At 43.9% G+C, this 20,400-nt stretch overlaps 1 protein-coding gene across 5 annotated transcripts in view; it reads left to right on the top strand.

Moving 5' to 3' along the window:
* SH3RF2 (SH3 domain containing ring finger 2) overlaps positions 1 to 20,400 on the top strand; it is a 145,806-nt gene that overhangs the window by 98,656 nt on the left and 26,750 nt on the right. For all 5 annotated transcript variants that reach the window (XM_033180778.1, XM_033180776.1, XM_033180774.1 and 2 more), the window contains 2 exons: positions 12,423 to 12,514; positions 14,465 to 14,635. In XM_033180778.1, the coding sequence (XP_033036669.1) occupies positions 12,423 to 12,514; positions 14,465 to 14,635 (263 nt within the window). The remainder of the gene's footprint in view (positions 1 to 12,422; positions 12,515 to 14,464; positions 14,636 to 20,400) is intronic.

Genomic DNA, 20,400 nt, shown 5'->3' with positions numbered 1-20,400 from the left:
CGATGAAGTGAGACTCTGTCTCAGAAAAAAAAAAAAAAAAGAACAGAGACAACTGCTGTGATCATGGGTGGTGGTGGTAAGCGATTACTTTTTCTCTTTTTTGAAATAAAACTGTTCATTGTTGTTGCTATAATATCCTTGGAGAACATTTGAAATTAAGAGACAACAAACACAAGACAGAAAGTAAACTTTCTGAAGATGCTGAGATGAACTTGACATGGCCAAATTATTTCTGGGCTCACTCAATTCCTTAGAAGGGATTTTTTTTTAATTACCTTTTTTTTTTTTTTTACTTTTTTTCATTCTGACTTCAGTTTGCTTCACCAGCCATCTATCTCCCCTGAAGTGGAACCTTAGATTTTAAAACATTGACAAGTCCTTAGGAAAAAAACTATTAAAGCTGCCCTAAACCAGATGAAGGAATTTAGGATCAGGCAGGTTAAGTAACTTGCCCAGGGTGACACAGTCAGTGAAAGCATAGCAAACTGGGGACCTGCGCCCAGGGACATCTGAATTCAGAACCCAAGTTCCTAACAGTTATGCTCCAGTGTCTCCTGCTTTAGTCTGCTGCTTTCCCTCATCCACCTCTCCCTGTGGGTCCATATTCCTTAGTTCGGAAAATAACCTCCATCACCAATATCTCCACCATAAAAAGCTACTTTATAAGGACATAGGTCCTTTAGTCCAAATGAGAGGTGAGTGGAGCATGAAAATTTCTAGATGTCCGGAGACTACGCATCTTTGGGATACTCTTGTCTGGGGAATGTGAGGGCAGGAGCCTGGGGTAGGACAGATAGTAGGTTGGAGGCACAGTCTCCACTGTCTGTGAGTGCAGTGGCCTCATCACGGATCCCCCAGGCCTAGCACGGTGCTTGGTACCTGGCAGATGCTTAGCAAGCATCTTCTGTGAGTAAATGCCATGAGGAGATCTGCAGCAGACTTCAGAGGCACTTTGCATACTTAAGTTTTTATGGCCTTTAATGAGGCCCGGTGAGAGGATTTAACCATAATTACTGCCAAACAGTTACTTCCTCAAGCGGACTGTTAGCATGAGGAGGGCAAAGGTTATAATTAAGACTTCTGTGTACCCTGGCATTTCAAAAAGCCCTAACAGTACCCACCCCATCACACTCTGCTTTGATGCCCAAACCCTGCTTTGAAAGCAGCAGGACCCTTGGTCTCAGGAAAGCATGAGGTAGAAAATAGCAGGGGAGACCAGATGCAGTGGCTCACACCTGTAGTATTAGCTACTTGGGAGGCTGAGGCAGGAGGATCGCTTGACCTCAGGAGTTTGAGACCAGCCTGGGCAACATAGTGAGACATTGTCTCTACTTAAAATAAAAAAATAAAAAAAATTTCAAATGGCCAGGCGTGGTGGCTCACGCCTATAATCCCAGCACTTTGGGAGGCCGAGATGGGTGGATCACTGGAAGTCAGGAGTTTGAGACCAGCCTGGCCAACATGGCAAATCCCCATCTCTATTAAAAGTACAAAAACTAGCTGGGCCTAGTTACACACGCCTGTAATCCCAGCTATTCTGGAGGCTGAGGCGCGAGAATTGCTGGGATGTGGCAGGCAGAGGTTGCAGTGAGCCGAGATCACACTACTGCACTCCAGCCTGGGTGACAGAGTGATACTCTATCTGAAAAAAAAGAAAAGGGCAGGGGAGTAGCAGGGCAGAAGACATTCTGTGCCCAACCAAAGGAGAAAGCATATGTGTCTTTGTGGTTTGAAGTGTGGGTTGCATTTTCTGCTTTTTCCCAAGAAGCCAATGCAGAGCATAGCTATGGGGAAGTGCCAGGGATGGAAGCCTCAGGATCCATGAGAATGGCCAACCTAGCATCAGGGAAAAGGAAGAAAGACTCCTAAATGCATGTCCCCCATACTTGGGCTAAGCCACCCCACACTGAGTCTTCCTCAAAGGCAATCTGGACTATGGTGGCTGGCCTTTGTATCCTAGAGAGTGAATTTTTCCTTCTTAAATCCAGTTCAACTGAGGAAGTCCTATTGTCTGCTTCTTCTCCCCAGACATCTGCTTTGTATGTCTCCTATGTCATAATAGTGACAATGGTAACCATTTATTGGGTACCTCATATGAGTCAGACATTATGCAAAGCATTTTGCTTGCATGTTCTGATTAAACCCTCACAAGAACCTCATAAGGTAGCCACTATTCTTGCATCCTTTCATAGATGAGGAAATGAGGCTCAGAGGGATTAAGTCTCCCACAGCCAGTAAGTTACAATGCCAAAACTCAAACCCTCTTCAGACAGCCCCAAAAGTCCATTCTGTTAGCCATGGCTGCATAGTGCCTCAAGAAGCTACAAAAGTCCTCCTAACTGTGACTGCCCCCATGGGGTTCCTCTTAAGTAAGGCACTGGGACTCTCGGGTTGCCTAAGGACGAACTGATGATGTATGGGGGTCTGCGTAGGCTGGGGTTTTCCAAGGCTCTATGTAGATACTCCAAGTACCACCTTTTCTCCCCAACAGGGAGGCCACCCAGCAAGTGTTCCCACAGGAACTTCTCTACAACAAACAGGGCTTGTGGAAAAACATTTTACATCTGGTAAACAACTCTTGGAAATCCTTTAGAATAACATTGCAACCATTTCAGAAATAGTATCAGTAATTTAAAATCTTCCTATACAGAAAACTCCAGACCCAGACAGATTTACTGGTGAGTTCTTTCACACTTGCAAGGAGGGAATAATTTAACTATTATACAAATTCTTCCAAAGAATGGAAGAAAACATTCTCCAACTCATTTCATAAGATTAGGACAGCCTTACTATCAAAACCAGGAAAAGACAACATAAGAAATACTTCTGCTTCACTCAGGAACACAGATGCAAAAATCCTCAAGTATGTATTAGCAAACCAAACCCAGAAATGCAGGGAAATGGAATATATCATGATCAAGTTGGGTTTTTCTCCAAGATTGAATGGTTGGTTTAGCATTAGAAAATTAACTGATGTAATTTATCACAGTAACAGATTAAAGGAGAAAAAAATGTGACATTTTCAATAGGTACAGAAAATGTTTGATAAAATGTTATGTCCGCTCATTATATATTAACAAGTCCTACCAAACTAGGAATAAAAAGAAACTTACTTAATGTGATTAACGGAATCTACTTAAATCTACGGCAAACATCATACTTAATGGTGAAATGCTGAAGGGATTTCCGTTAAGATTAAAAAAAAGAACACAATGCCCATTTTCATGTTTCTGCTCAGCACTGTCCCAGAGGGCCTGGCCAGCACAGTAAGGCAGGAAAAAGAAGTAAAAGGTTAAGTCTTTGAAAGGAAGAAACATAACTGTCGTTATTTGCAGATGATACTATTGTCTATATAGAGAACTCAAAAGAACCTAGAAAAAATGTAATGGGAATAAACATGAGCTTATCATGGTTGCTGAATACAAATCAATATAAGAAAGTCAATTGCATCTCTGTACACTAAATAGAAAAATGATTTTTAAAAAGGTACCATTTACAGGAGCAACAAAATTGTTTAAATCTCTAGGAATAAATATAACAAGACATGCAAGGCCTTTATTGAGAAAATGTATAAAACATTATTGAAAGACATTAACGAGGCTCTAACATAAATGGAGAATTATGCAATGTTCTTGGATGGGATGACTTAATATTTAAAGAGGTTGATTCTCCCCTAAATTTAACCATGAATTCAAATCCCAGTGGGTCTGTTTGCTGTTTGTTTTTATGAAACTCAAAAGGTGATTCTAAGATTCAAAAGGAAGAACAAAAATCCAAGAGCCAAGACACTTCTAACGAAGAAGATGGAATTTGGTTGGGATAAAGAATTGGAGTTACCCAATCAGATTTCCATTTTTATTTCAAAGCTAATTAAGATGGCATGGATTTAGCATAGAGATTCTATTAAACCAATGGAACATGCTGGAGAACCTAGAAGCAGACACAGCATGGAGGCTTGATTTATGACAGAGCAGACTTTGCAGATCAGAAAGGAAGGATGAACTATGGTGCTGGGCTAATTGGGTATCCATGTGGAAAAAGATGAAATTGGATTCCTCCCTTGTCAAAAATCAATTCCAGGTGGATTAAAGACTTAAATGTGGAAGGCAAAACTATAAAACTTTTAGAAGACAGTATAGAAGTTTATCCGTATGACCTTGGGAGGAAAAAAAACTTATTGAAGACTGTTTAAAAACGTGAACCATAGGGAATATATTGTGAGTTTGACTATATGAAAATCAGAACTTCAGTTCATCAAAAGACACCACAGAGTAAAAATATAAGCTACAAAGAATTCATATCCAATATATTAGAACTCCACAATTTAATACAAAAATAATAAATAACCCCATGGAGGAGTGGGAGACAAAGGACATGAACAGGCATTTCGTATAACAAGAATGGTCCATAAATATTAAAAAAAAAAAAAAAATGAAAGCTCCTGGTACTCAGAGAAATTAATTTAAAACCACAATGAGATAGCATTTTCCACTCACCCAATCAGCAGGTATTAGAAAGCCAGGCCTTACCACATGCTGGTGAGACTATGGGGTAACAGTAATTGTCATTCACTGCTGGTGGAAGTGTAAATTGTTACAGCCACATTGGGAAACAGTATGTTATTGCCCAATAAAACTGAACAGGCTCATACCCTACAGCCCATCAATTCCACTCCTAGATGTATATCCTGGAGAAATTCTTGCACATGTGCACAGGGGACATGTACAAAAATGTTCATAGTAACATCACTCATAACAGCCCCAAACTGAAAATTGCCCAAATGACACATAAATGGCGGTATAGTCACAGAATGAAATACAAGAATCAGCAGTGAAAATTAGCCATAAATATATGCAAAAACTTCCCATTAAGCAAAAGATGTGAGTCACAAAATACACACATTGTGAGTCCATTCATACAATGTTCACAGATAGACAAAACTAAACAGCATACTGTTTAGGGATATATGCCAAGGTGGTAACAACATAGAAAAGCCTGGGAATGATTAACACAAACTTCAGCATTGTAGTTACCTCTGGGATAACTTGGGAGAGAGACTTGATTATGGGGGAATATGCAGAGGGCTTCTAAGCACAATATTCAACTTCTATTTTTTTGTGTTTCTTAAGTCGGATGGTATGTATGCAGGTATCGGTTTTATGGGTGGTATGTATGCAGGTATCTGTTATATTATTATTCTTTAAATGATACACAAAATATATACACTTATCTGTATGCATAATATATTTATAATTTTACATTTTAATAACAAAGGGAAGTTACAGTCAGACCAGAAGTGGGAAGTGGGAAGTAACAGGGTAGGGGGGTGGCCAGGAGAGGCACAAGGTCACGGGTGTGGCCTGCTCAAAGAACTAAGAAAAGACCCCACTGAAGTGGGGGAGAAGGGAATGGAGAAAGGTGAGGCTGGAGAGCAAAATGGGAGCAGATCACAGAGGATCTTCCAAATTTTGCTGACTCCTTGGGAAGTGTAAATTCAGTAGTCTTCACAGCATTATGCAATATAGCCCCTGCAGACCTAGCCGTGTACTTCGGGAAAAAAAAGTATTTTTGACATGAACCTAAAGGGACCTGCTGACAGCTCATAAATGAGTTCTCTCTCTCAGACAGTGTTTTTACTCTCAGAACAAATAAATAGCTCTGGGTGGCTGCTCCTTGCTCATCAAGAACAGGGAGGGTTGCAGGTGGGGCTGGCCCTGAGACAGCCGTAGATGGTGAAGGGCTGATAGCCGCCTGGTAACTGAAGCTCTGACTCCCTCAGCTCTGCCCTGTCAGGAAAAGGAAAAGAAAAACAAGCACAAACAGCTTCATATCCCACCTGCCTGCAGACCTGTTCTGTATGACTAGGGACACCTGACAGGAACGGTGGTTCCTGTCCGCGAACATAAACACATATGTCTCCTCTATATGACCCCTTCAGCCACACTGAGATCTGGAAATGTTAACCTTGGGCTCTACAGAAAGGACTCTGAGCCTAGGGTCCTTGCTTCTGGTATCAAGCTGTCCACCCATTTGGCCACTTCCTGAAAGTTGTGAAATCTTTTTATCTCAGTTTCCCCATCTATAAAAATGGGGGTAGGCCGGGCGCAGTGGCTCAAGCCTGTAATCCCAGCACTTTGGGAGGCCGAGACGGGCGGATCACAAGGTCAGGAGATCGAGACCATCCTGGCTAACACGGTGAAACCCCATCTCTACTAAAAAGTACAAAAAACTAGCCGGGCGAGGTGGCGGGCGCCTGTAGTCCCAGCTCCTCGGGAGGCTGAGGCAGGAGAATGGCGTAAACCCGGGAGGCGGAGCTTGCAGTGAGCTGAGATCCGGCCACTGCACTCCAGCTTGGGCGACAGAGTGAGACTCTGTCTCAAAAAAAAAAAAAAATGGGGGTAATGACCATGGGGCCCATGTATAAATTAGCATGTGAGGTGAAGCAGCCCTTGGAGGTCCAGGCAAGCCTCTCCTGCTAGCTCCCAGAGCATCCCGATCTTCCCCAACCCCAATATGCACAGGCTTACACAGCATAGTCATAGGTGTCACTGAGTATGAATATGTTACATAGTATGTTACAGGAGCTTCCTGGCATACACTGTGAGCTCCACATGAGAATGGAGCCCTGTGTGTCTTGCTTATTGCAGTAACCCCAGTGCCTAGCACAGTGCCTGGGATGCAAGAAGGTCCACACACAGCAATTACCAAATGTGGCTCTTAACTTGTTTTGAGTCTATAGAGGGGAACGAGCTTTTAACTTTATAAAGTCAGATGGTCAGCTCCAGATTGTCCCTAGTGGTGGGTACAGAAACCACCAATACCTAATTTTCTCTCTCTGAAATGCAGCCCTAGGCCAGGAGCAGTGGCTCATGCTTGTAATCCCAGCACTTTGGGAGGCCGAGGGCATATTGCTTGAGCCCAGGAGTTGGAGACCAGCCTGGGCAACATGGTAGAACCCCATTTCTACAAAAAATATAAAAAACTATCTGGGCATGGTGTTGCACCTCTGTAGTCCCAGCTACTCAGGAGGCTGAGGAGGGAGGATCGATTGAGCCTGGGAGGTTGAGGCTGCAGTGAGCCATGACTGCATCATGGCACTGTCGCCTGGGTGACAAAGCAAGACTCTGTCTCAAAAAAATAAAAAATAAAATAAAATGTAGCCCTTTTCTCAACCCTGAGTGAACACTGTAGGTTCAAGGCCCTTGTTAGTTTTGGGGAATACCAGGTGTAGCACCATAACCAGCTCTAGAGTAGTTCACACTCCACTGGGAAGACAGTCACCCCATACCCGCCAAGTTACCAAAAGGCAAAGCCCTGGAGGAAATAGCTGAGAGCCACAGCACGGAATGGAGAAAAACAAACTTACATTTGGAAAAGTGGGGAGGTTTTCTGCTAGAAGAGAGGAGCAAGGTTGCTACAGGCACTCTTCCCCATACCCACCACATTCTTGGGTCCTGCTTTCAGTCCAAGACCTTGCCAGGCTGTCCCATAAGAGGTACTCCACCCACTCTGTCCCCACCCTACGCAGTAACTAATCTCTTTGCAGATCAAAATGAGTAGTATCTATTGAGCACTTATAGTGTGTCAAATCCTGTGCTAAATAATTTACATGCATTGTTTTACTTAAACCTCATAACAACTCTAAAAGAGAAATACCATCATTGCCCCATTTTATAGATTTTGAAGAAATGGAGGATCCACAGAATTCAACCACTTGTCCAAGATCATAGGTCCTGGTAGATGGTAGAGCCACTGGCCTGAGTCCTAAGTTAGACCTCCTCCCTGGACTCCTAAGAGGTAACTGCATTTTCTATACCTGCGTGGCTGATGGTGAAGGCAGCAGGACCAGCAGGGCAGAGCATTGCCAGCAACTCTGTGCCAGGAGGCTTCATACCCTCTTCCTCCCCTCACTTAGCACCTGAAGACCTGGAAATTCCCAGAAGCCATATAGCTGTGGATTCTGCTGTGGTTGATAAAGACTTATTTTAAATGAGTCATTTCCTTCAAAAGGGAGGGAAAAAATGTGTTTAGATTTCAGCAAGAATGCCCTTCCCCACCACACCCACACACCCATACTTACCCTGATCTTGCTCAGGACTCGGAACCCTGTGCCAGGAAGCATCAGTTGGTGGAGAACCTCCCATTCAGCCTTACAAACCCCTTGTGGCATGGGCACCTGAGGTCACACTTGACCCCAGGGAAATGAACCAGGGCCAGGCCCATTCACTCAGAAAGGTTGGGCCTCCTTCTTCGATCCCAGTGACAGGAGCAGACTTGCCTCCTCAGAAGCTAGCCATCTGTCTGGTTGTCTTCACTTACCGGGTGGGGCCTTCCTTTCTGTCTTGTTCTGCCTGTCTTCTCTCCCACCCAGTTTCTCTCTTCTCTGCCTGTGTCTATCTTGTTCTCTTTGCCTGTTTCTCCAGTCATTCATTCGTTCATTTTTCCTTTGCCTTATTGATTGAGCCTCTGATCCATAGGTTCCTGTTCTTGGTTTCTCTCCCATTCAGATGGCCCCTTACCATGAGGGTTACTTGCTAGCTGCCCTCTATGAAGCTAAGTGATTCTCATCCTCTTCCTCACTAATTCCAGACCTCGAGCTGACTCAAGCTAAGGTCACTCGGATGTTTCCTGTGGCCTTAACTAGATAATGTATTCACGTTTTTTAACAGCTTTATTGATGTTTAATTATATACAATAACATTTAAGCATTTTGAGTATACAGTTCAATAATTTTTGGTAAACGTATACAGTATGTAATCACTACCAACATCAAGATATCAGACGTTTGCATCATCTCAAAAAGCTCTCTTGTGCCCCTTTGCTATCAATTCTCTCTCCCCACCCTGGCTCCTGTCAACCCTTAATCTGTTTTCTGTCACTATAGTTATGGCTTCTTTTTTAAAAATTTTATATAATTGGCATTATATAGTATATATTCTTCAGCGTCCTGCATCTTTCACTTAGGGCAATGTTAAGATACATCCTGCTGTTGCATGCATCACTAAGGAGTACACCGCTGTGGTTATACCACAATTTGCCAGGTGATTCACCAGTTGATGGGCATTTGGAGTATTTCTAGTGTTTCATTAAAATGAATGAAGTTGTTCTGAACATTCATGTATAGGTCCTTGTATGGACATATGTTTTCATTGCTCAAGTAAATATTTGTGAGTACAATTGCTGAGTGGTATGGAAAGTGTATAATTAACTTTATAAAAAATGGCCAATCTGTTTTCCAACATGGCCTGTTCAAACTGTTTTTATCTCCCTCTTTTCTCCTTCCTTCCTCACTCTGTCCCTCTGGAGCTACCGTTCTCCCACAGTATCTCTGTTCTAGTTTTACCCTATTCTATTCTCAGGGTTTTCCACTATCTCCCCCTCACCCCTCTTCTTCATTGTCTCCTTCCTCCTCCTTCTCATGTCATCCTTTCTCTTCTCCTCCAGGACACTTTAAAACCTGAGAAACTAACATCCTTTCCCATTCCCTATTAGAAATAACTCCATCACAAGCCCACAGATTACTCTCCTGGCCAGGCTTACTATTCCAAATGGGGGAAACATGCCCTCCCCAGATAAAGGCCCAGAGAAGTAAAAAGACAGACCCTAGTGTAATGGAAGATGGCTTTGCATTCTGGCATCTTCCCCCTCCCTAAAGGATTAATGGTGTTTGTGGATAGCAGTTCCTTTACTCAAACATAATATTGGAAATCCAAGAGTGTTAAGTGAAGTCCATCCCGTGTAATCAGTGCTTCAACAGTTTCCACAAACATAAACCCTGTAGGGGTTTACCTTCCCCAGTCATAGGCAAGGAGCAGCCTAGCCCAAAGCCAGCTCCTTGTCATGTCTGTTTGAAGGAACCAGTGTAACAATATCTGATTACAAACTCAGAACATTTTAAAGTAGTGCTAAGAGTACCTCAGGAGGGTGATTGTGGAATGGTTTCGTTCTTCTTAATTCTTTATTATTGAGATATAATTCACCTACCATACAATTCACCCATTTAAGGTATACAACTCAGTGGTTTTTAGTATATTCACAGATGTATAGCCATTACCATTACAATTTTAGGATATTCTATCACTTCAAAAAGAAACCTTGTGCCCTTTAGCTATCACCTCATATTCACCATCATCCCAACCCTTGGAAATGATCATCTATTTTCTACCTCTGTAGATTGACTTATTCTGGACATTTCATATACATGGAATCAAATAATATGTGGTCTTTTGTGTCTGGCTTCTTTCACTTAGTATAATGTTTTCAAGGTTCATTCATGTTCTCTTATGTATCAATACTTCATTCTTCTTTATGGCTGAATAATACTTCATTGTATGGTTATACCGTATTTTCTTTATCTACTCATCAATGAGTAGACATTTGAGTTGTTTCCCTCTTTGGGTTATTATGAATAATGCTGCTGAAACATTTCTATAAGTTTTTGTGTAGACACATGTTTTCATTTCTTTTGGGCATATACTAGAAATGGATTTATTGAGTCATATAGTAATCCTATGTTTAATCATATCAGGAATTGCCAGACTGTTCTGCAAAGAGGCTGTACCATTTTACATTCCAACCAGCAATGTATGAGGGTTTCCATGTTTATACCTCCTCACCAACACTTATTATTTGACTAAAGTGGTTTTTTGATCCTACACCTTGATCTTTGGACTGTCACAAATACATACATGACCACATGTACATTTACACAATCATTGATACAGACACGTACAAAATTACATGGTGGGCATACCTGTACACACCTCTAGAGTTCACGTGCATACACACAGAATCTCCTACAGATATTTACAATCCATTAGGCAATTGTGTCTGCAATCTCACGCAGCACATGCAGCATACACACCTCAATCCGTGTTCACACATGTTCACATGTGTGAACAAAACCAGATTTGCAATGGCCCAATGCCATCACACATGTATACTGAATTGACACGGGCTTTGAGCAAACATACACATTTGCTCAAAACAAAGGGACATATGTATTTAATAATGCACTCACACTTGCATAAACACAAATACACAAACAATAGTTATACCCACAACAGCATAGTCCTAAAAAGGCACACACAGTATAACCATCATAGATGACTGAAAAGACTGAATGTATTTACTCTGGATGACATGGAGAAGGTTTCATTATCCTTGGTGTACTAGGTAGGAAGACCTTTTCATTCATTCCTTTACTCATCCCTTTGTTCTTTAAGCTACAATTACATGTTGAGCATGCAGAAATACAATGATGAACCAGACTGACATAGTCCCTGCCCTCATGGAATTTACAGTCTAGCAAGGAAACACTCATAATCTGTGATATGTGCTCAGAAGAAAGTAAGCAAGGCAATATGTTTGCCAAAGCCCTAGGATAGTAGGCAGTTTCCAGGAACTTTTTTTTTTTTTTTTTTTGAGAGAGCGTCTCACTCTTTCACCCAGATTGAAGTGCAGTGGCACAATCATGGCTCACTGTAGCTTTCACCTCCCAGGCTCAAGCGAACCTCCCATCTCAGCCTCCTGAGTAGCTGGAATGACAGGCACCTGCCATCACAACCAGCTAATTTTTTTTAAAGAGATGGGGTCTCACTATGTTTCCCAGGCTGGTCTAGAACTCCTGGGTTCAAGCAATCCTCCCATCTCAGCCTCCCAAAGTGCTAGGTTTATAAGCATGAGCTACTGAGCCCAGCCTTCCAGGAGCTTTTATCATTTTACCATTATTGTTTCCTCTTTTATCCTGGAAAAGTGAAAGGGATTCAAATTCAACTTCTATAACTCGTTGGATAGGCGTGTGTGTGTGTGGGTGGGTGGGTGTGTGTGTAATTCCAGCAATAGTCGATAATGAGTATGGACTCAGAACTTGGACTGCCTGATTTTAGATTTTCTTTGTTTCATACTAATTGTGTAACCTTTCTTTCTGTCTTTGTCTCACTTTTTCATCCAAATATGGGGATTACAACAGTTCCTTTAATAAGGATTAACTTAGCTGATACTTACAAAGCATTTCAAACTGCCTTGCAAGCGCTCAGTTCTGAATCAATATTATCCACTGTTTCATTTTCCAAGAGCAGGTTTTCATAGAGGGAGATGGGTGGGATAGGAAGAGGGACAGGAGGAGGAGCCTGCTAGTGCCCTGTGGACTGTAAATTGGACGGCTCTTCATCTTCCACCCTATCTGAGCAGTCTTCTGGAATGCAGTCCTGGTATGCCACCCCAGCAGGCCATAAACCAGCTCCTCCCCACCTCCCTGTGCCCACAGCCACAAACCATAGAGAGGACGCACAATGGGTGGCACCGGGCATGGCTGTTGGTTTTCAGCTGTGTCAGATCTTTCTGTGTAGCTGCTCTGTTTGCTGTGGGCCTGGGTTGTGGCATTCACTGGTTCTGCTTGGCTGTCTTTTCTGTCTGTGCAGGTCAGCACTTATCACCCCGCACCTGTCTCTCCAGGACATTGCACAGCCATGGTCAGTCTGCCTGGCTCCCAGCAACACCTCTCAGCAAACATGTGAGTAAAAGGCTCATCCCTTCACCCCAGTCTGGCACAAAGGGGTCATCTTTACCATGTACAGTGGTGATCTAGCATCACCATTCCCAAACCATCCCATCCAGAGAGACAATAGGTCACCTTCCTTTACCACTTCCAAGTGAAATAATGGTGAAAAACAGAAATGAGGGCCAGGTGCAGTGGCTCACACCTGTAATCCCAGCACTTCAGTAGGCTGAGGCAGGAGGATTGCTTGAACCCAGGAGTTCCAGACCTGCCTGAGGAACATAGTGAGACCCCATCTCTACAAAGACATTTAAAAATTAGCCAGGAATGGTTGTGCACATGTTTTCCTTGCTACTTAGAAGGCTGAGGCAGGAGGATGACTTCAGCCCAGGAGTTTGAGGTTTCGGTGAGCTATGATCATCCCACTGCACTCCAGCCTGGGCCACAGAGTGAGACCCTGTCTCAAAAAAAAAAAAAGAAGACAACACAAATTAGCAAACCACATCACTCTTAGATCATTATTTTACAAAAGTAGAAAGAGACTGGAAGATTATATACCACAACATCACTGGGAGATTGGTATTGAGCAATTTCTATTGTCTTGCTTTAGATTCAAAATGTTGGGTCATAAATAGATGTTGTTTTAGTAATCAGCAAAAACTAAATATAGCATTTTAGAAAGAAAAAACAAAAAGTCCTTGTAGAGAACATTCCCCCATTCCCTTTGATAAAATGTTCCAGTGTCTCATAGTCCTTGGAGTCTGGAAGGGCTTCCTGATGTCTGAGATGCCTGGGGGCCATATACTGGTGACCCCTGAGTCTGGCAAACCAATGGATTGTTTCCTGAACGCCTTGGATCAGGTAGCTATTCTCACCTCCACAGCCTCAGCCGTCCTGATTGCCTTTACCCCTCTGACTCATACCTGGATATTACCTGCCTGATTCCTGTATGGACTTCAGGGAGCAAAGTCTCTGCTCTAAGTTGAGGACTTTCTGCCATGACACAGGCCAGTTTCACAGTCCCGCCATGCAGCCAGGATTCCCCTGGGTGCCAAAACCAAAACTTAGCCCCTGCCTCCCACTTCCCAACGTCTACTTCCCTGCCTACATTAAGTTGGCTCCTCAGGCCACTCCTGGGAGTCAAACATGTCCCTGCTTTCTGGATCAGAGAGGCTTCTACGCCAACCTCTTATTCCCCTGAGCCTTGCTGGCTGCCACCATTTCCTTGGGGACCCAGCAAGCACTAGTGCAAAAGCATCCTAGGTAGAGCAGCACCTTCTAGGTTTGAGGCTCGTCTCTGACATGAATTCTGGTCGCAAACTCCTTTCCTTGTTCGAGGCCTCTTTCCCCATGGTTAAAGTGCCGAGATTGGCCTACATTAGTGATTTGCTGCTGTGCACTGTATGGAGGATGATGGGGAGATGAAGGCAGGGACCTGGCCTTCTCCACCACTATTTCAACAAAGGTGTTCCACGTTTATCTGCCTTACATGTCCAGGTTTCTGGGCTAAGAAGGTTCTTTGTTGTTTTTGTTTTTGTTTGGGGGGGCGGTGTTTGTTTTGTTTTTTGAGACAGAGTCTCACTCTGTTGCCCAGGCTGGAGTGCAGTGGCTCGATCTCGGCTCACTGCAGCCGCCGCCACCTCCTGGGTTCAAGCGATTCTCCTACGTCAGCCTCCCGAGTAGCTGGGACCACAGGCGCGTGCCACCATGCCCAGCTAATTGTTTGTATTTTTAGTAGAGATGGTATTTCGCCATGTTAGCCAGGCTGGTCTCGAACTCGTGACTTCAGGTGATCCACCTGCCACGGCCTCCCAAAGTGCTGGAATTACAGGTGAGAGCCACTGCACCCGCTCAGCCAAGAAGTTTCTTATTGCTAACCACTGGGCAGTCTCCCTCCACCATTCCCCCGCTCCATGCACCCCATCAGGCACATCTTCCTTCCTCACCAGTTCTGTGTCTTCCCAGGTTTGTAGCCCTGCACTCCTACTCAGCCCATGGACCCAATGAGCTGGACCTGCAAAAGGGAGAAGGTGTCAGGGTCCTGGGGAAGTGCCAGGATGGCTGGCTCAGGGGCGTCTCCTTGGTCACCGGGCGAGTCGGCATCTTCCCAAACAATTATGTCATCCCCATTTTCAGGTGCGTCACCTCCAATCCCAGACTTTGGGAGATCAGGCCACCCTAGGCCAGGGGTCACTGGTAGGTTGAACTGGTGGAGGACCCAATGCTCTTTCAGCAAACAGGCCAAGAAAGTGCTTTTTGCTCTATAACTCGCCTATCTCTTTTAAACAAAATAGCAAAACTAGTTATCTTTTTTGTAGCCCTTCACAGCTTACAAGCACTTTTGTATCTCTTAGCTCACTGGCTGTGCCCAAGAATCCTGTAAGGTAGATATTATGTTCCAGATGAAAATGGTGTGCAGAGTTAAGCAACTTGCTCAAGAACTGGATGTCAGGTTTTCTTCTGCACAAATTCCAGGAACCCCACTTCACATCCTCTATCCCAATGCTCCATCTAGTGGCGTGATGGGAAAATGTGGTCAGATGACTTCCCCAGAGCACCTTGGGAAACTTCTCAGGCTGCTAGAGTGACCCCTAATCAGAGTTTCCATGAACTCAGACCCCGACCTCTTCCTCCACACCCAAGATGAAATGCTAGTCACGCTGCAGGGCCTCCTCCCTCACAGCTTTTCCCGATCTTTTACATTGTGTGGCATACTATTCATGTCGCTGACCCCCTCTTTGTCTTGCCACCTCATACCACTGCCACAAATGCACCCAGACCCCAAAACTATCCATGACTCCTCCTGCCTCCACCCCACATCAGCCCAAGCAAATCCTGTCTCAAGGCAGTGAGGCTACCACCACACATCAAGTACTGTCTTTATGACATACCAGAGGGTCACAATCACAGGGAAAGGGCCCCATTGTACTCTGTGGGGTCAGACCTAGTCATATGCCCACTTTTGCGGACCTTCATTTAGGTGAGGCGCTGCGTCCAGAGGAGGGCAGCAATAATGGTGAGGAGACAGCAAACTACATCGTGGGAGAAACTGATTTAAAAAACTGGGATTATTTAACCTGTAGAAGACAAGGGGCAGAGGGATCGTAATATACTGTGTAAATAGGGCAGTAAATTTGTTCTGAGAGGGGGCAGTGGAGTGGACCAGTGTATGCAACTGGTCTCGGTTCAGTAAACTAAGATGTTCAAGAACATCTTGGTTCAATAAAAGGCAGCATTTTCTAGTGCATAGATTTTTCCAACCAGGCTAGCTGGTGAGATGGTGGACTCTCTTTTTAGAAAGAGTGCAGGCAAAGTCGGCCTGAGTCCTCATAGATCTAAGGTTGTATAAAAAGATTTCTTCATGTGGCAGAAAGTCGGGATGAAAGATCATAGCTATTCCTTTCAAAGGAAAGTTCTTGAAATTGGTTACAAAGTTGTAAAATAACTAAGGGTAAACTGAGGTCTACAATTGATGCTTTAATTCTTTTATTTGGCAAATATTGAGTGCTAACTACACAGCAGGAACTTTTCCAGGCACTGGAGAAATACCAGTAAACAAAATATACAAAATTCCTGCTTACAGGAGCTTACATTATAGTGGGAGAGATGAATATTTTTAAAGCCAAGATATTTAAGTAATCTATAGGATGTGTTAATTATACTGGCTAACAAAAAAATTAGGAAAGGATGATAGGATTGTTGGGGGTGGTTACATTTTACTTGGGTTGGTCAGGGATGGCTTTGCTGAGAAGTAAGAAGGAAGGCAGGAACCAAGCCGTGTAGATCTCTGAGGGAAATGTCCAGGCTAAAGAAACAGCAAGTACAAACAAAGGTCCTGTAGTAGGCTGGGCACACTGGCTCACGCCTGTGATCCTAACACTTTGAGAGGCCGAGGTGGGTGGATCACCTGAGGTCAGGAGTTTGAGACCAGCCTGGCCAACATGGCAAAACCTCATCTCTACTAAAAATACAAAAATTAGCCGGACGTGATGGTGGATGCCTGTAATCCCAGCTACTGGGGAGGCTGGGGCAGGAGAATTGCTTGAACCGGGAGGACGGAGGTTACATGAAGCCAACAGGATTGGATTACAGCAAGCAAGGGGGAGATTAGAAAGGAGGCCAGACTGGTAATGGGGTAGCCAGGTCATAAAGAATTTCCTAGGTCATAATGAGGGGTTTGGCTTTAAGCCTGTTGCTGGGTTTTGAGCAGAAGAGTGACATAATCTTAGTTACATTTAACCAAAATCCCTCTATTTCCTGGGTTGAGAATAAACTATACAAAGGAAAAGGTGGAAGCAGAAAAACTAGCTAAGAAGATATTATAATCCTGGGGAGAGGTGATGGTGAATTGAACCAAGGTGTTAGCTGTGGAGGTAGGGAGAAGTAGTTAGATTCTGAATATACCTTAGACAATAGGGTTTTCTAACAGATAAAATGTCAGGTGTGAAAGAATAGAGGATCCAAGGTGAGACCAAGTTGTTTTCCCTGAGTGACTGGAAGATGGAGTTGCCTTTAAATGAGATAGCGACTGCTCCATAAAAGGAGCGTGTTTTGGGGTATGGAGGGAAGTAAAAGCTTAGTTCACAGCAGACTAAGCCTGAGATGCCTCTTAATAATCCAAGTAAAGATGTTGGTAAGCAGCTGAATGTATGAGTTTAGCATTTAAGAGAGAACTCCAGCCTTGAGATGCTATTTAAAACCCTGAAACGAGATGAGATCATCATGGTGGGATGAGTTGTATCCAGAGAGTGACAACAAGCCAGAAGCTGAAATCTTCAAGGAGTGAGAGGAGAAACTTGGAGAGTAAATGCTGACTGCAGGAAGGTGGAGTGGTGGGTAGTCGAGCCTAATAATATGAGTCAAAGCTGGGAAGTATTGAGGAGGGTGGGAAATGGCCTAGAACTGACAGTGAGGAGCAAGGAGGATGCCTACCCTAATTTATGAAAAGTTTTCTCCATGTCTTTAACATGAATTCCCCAGGACCCATCCCTACGACTAGGGCGTTTGCTTATCCATCAGGCCTTAGTCCCAAATCTTGCTTACACCATCAAAGACTCAATAGAATAAGAGTGACCATATGCTTAATCATCCAAATTAGGACACTTTTGGGCAGGTATCAACTGAGACTCTCCTGGGAAAATCAAGCTGTGTGGTCATCCTAAGTAGAGTGTGTATAGAATTTCATCCCAGTATATTTCAAAGCTCCAGTTTTCATTTCTCTCCTTGGCCGAGGTCAGTCTATTGTGTTCTTGGGCAAGTCATGAGCATCTCTACTCACCCCTTGTGAGATGCCTACATGTCAGGCAATGGATGGAGTTTCAGCACAATAGGTTGCCATTGAGTTCTCCCCTCACTCCCAGTTCAAGAAAATCTGAACATATGCAAATATTGAGGTGCTGCTAACACTGAGGCATGGTTTTGTGTATGGGGAACCAACATCCTGAAGAAGAACAAGTGCATATTAGAGGATATGCTCCTGAGGGTTCTTAGGTGGCAGAGGATCAATGCTTTCAATGTGTTTATACTTTTTCCTTGATGATCCCTCTGATGGAAAAAAAAGAAGAAAGCTCCCATCCCCACTAATCTCCGACATGAATGATATATACCCAGCCCGTCTATCTGCGTGCAGGTAACCCTTGTTCTTAACCACCCTTTCCTTGGTGGGAAGTTTATTTCTTCCCATGTCTCAGGGATGAATAATACTGTCCTTTGTCAGTTGAGTTTCTGCTACTATTAGCAAGTTTTGTATAAGAACTGAGTGGATTGAGCTACATGTGCAAGGCCCCTTTCTGCTCTTTGATTCTCTGTGTTTGGGTCCTTTTCCCCCTAGCCTTTGTCTTCTGTTTGTAGTGATGGCTTTTCACTGCCATCCAGCCCCCTTGGTGTATACTGCAGCCTTTTATAAAATAGCCAGGGCCCAAAGATGTGAGCATTTGAGCCTATGCTCTTATTAACATCATCCCCTAATGAACTGAGCCAGCCAGGATTTGGGGATAAACTAGAGATTATAATTGACCAGAATGCTAGGATTTCAATTTAAGAGTCAGCAAGTGAGCCTTTCAGCTACCAGGAGAGGAAAAGGCTGTTGTGCTACTCTGTAGTCCAGCCCTCTGTGCTAGATGATGACACCAACCTGTCCAGCTGTTATTGACCACAGCTAAATCTCCGCCACCATGTTGCCTCTTCCCAGATCCTCAGGTTATACAGAACATTTGTCAAGTTTTCATCTGTCCAGCATCTAAATCCCTCTTTAATAGCAGCAACATCCCTTTGGGTCTCCTCTATTGTGTGTAGTCTTGGTGGGAGGCAGAGGTTTCCTTTCTTTTCAGAGGCTGAAGAAATGCAATCCTTCTCCTCCTCAACTCATCACCACAGCTAAGGGTCAGGCTCAGCCAATATGACACTCCCTCTTGGGACTTGGAAACTTGAACAAGGGAGGAAAAGATGTGGGTAAAGTTGAAGACCATTCATAGTGAGGGCACCAGCCACAGCACATGATTGGACTCTTCCTGCTGCTGAGCTCCCTGTAGCCTTCTTGGATCTTGTTTCCAAGTCTTCTACTCTTCTTCCTGTCCTCCTAATAAATTCCCTTCTGCCCAATTAGCCAGGGTCTTCCTCTTTCTTGCAACTTTCACAGACATATGTGCCTACCTGGTGCCTTATGGGTGGAGAAAAGTGACAAATGAGCCACAACTCATTTGTCTTTAACTCTACACAGAGCTATACAAAAATTGTCAAGGTCCAACTTGACAAGCCTCCTTACTGGGAGGCTGCTGCCAGTGGTGAACACAGCAGAGCTGCTGTTTGTGATGCCCTTTTTGAATATTGGGCCACCTCTTAAGGGCTAACATCCTAGTTAGAGAAAAGGATGCAGGGATGTGCACAGTGGAGCAAATCAGAGGCAACATCCACTCTTCCACCTAAGCCCAGAATGTCTTTCAGTCCCTCCATCTGGAAAACAAAGATCATAATGTCTGCAGGTCTGGGGGTGTCACGGGGATTAAAAATGATAGCAAAGTGTTTTGACATTGGAAGAAAGTGCTAGATAAGTGCTGAGCTTTCTGCCAAAAGACATAGAGGTACTCAGTGTTGGATGGGGGACTTGGGATTTAGGAGTTCCTGGAATCCAGCTCAGTGTTGAGCTCAGAAAAATGAGGTCACACCTTGGTCTATAAACAGTCATTCATAAAAGGGACTGATGGAATAAGGCTGGTGTGGGCCTAATTAGCTGTATTCTGCCCTTGCTGCTGCTGCTGCTGCTGCTGCTGCTACTACTACTACTACTACTGCTGGGAAAATTTTGGAACTTGTCTTTCCTATTTCCAATCCACTTTGCAGCATCCAACACCTTGAGGCCTCTGTTCAAAATAGGCAGATCAGCTGCACTCTGCCATGGAAGCCAATGCTGGGGATTTCTCCCCACTGCCCAGGCCTTGTCCCCAGAATATAGCCTGACCTGTCTCTAATGAATGACCCTACTCGTTTTCACTGACTACACCACAATGGGGACCAAACAGGTTGGGTAGACAGCTATGGGTAGAAGTCCCCTTGCTGCGAGCATCAGTTCCTACAGCATTTGGTTGAATATACTTCTTGGGCAGCATTGACCACAAACAATGCCTTACTTATCGTTATACAATACTGGCTTGTTGTTAAACTACATATTACTTTGTCGATCAAAAGAAGTAGAGACAAAGAGAGAGAGGAGAAATGAGGGTAAATGACCTAAAGGAAAACTTGGAGGCATTGGTAAGAAGGAAACCACTTGGCATCTCTGTGCTGGGGTCTTAGTTGAGTTGGTTATTCCCAGGAAATTAGCAGAGGTTAATCAACAGGGTGACAAGGTGATTAATGGACTGCTCAATAGGAAATGTGATGTTGGGAATGGGTTGGTAAAAGGG

Source organism: Trachypithecus francoisi, unplaced genomic scaffold (genome assembly GCF_009764315.1).
Source record: "Trachypithecus francoisi isolate TF-2019V2 unplaced genomic scaffold, Tfra_2.0 Lachesis_group2, whole genome shotgun sequence".
NCBI lineage: Eukaryota > Metazoa > Chordata > Mammalia > Primates > Cercopithecidae > Trachypithecus > Trachypithecus francoisi.
This window is presented reverse-complemented; position numbering and strand designations above follow the sequence as displayed.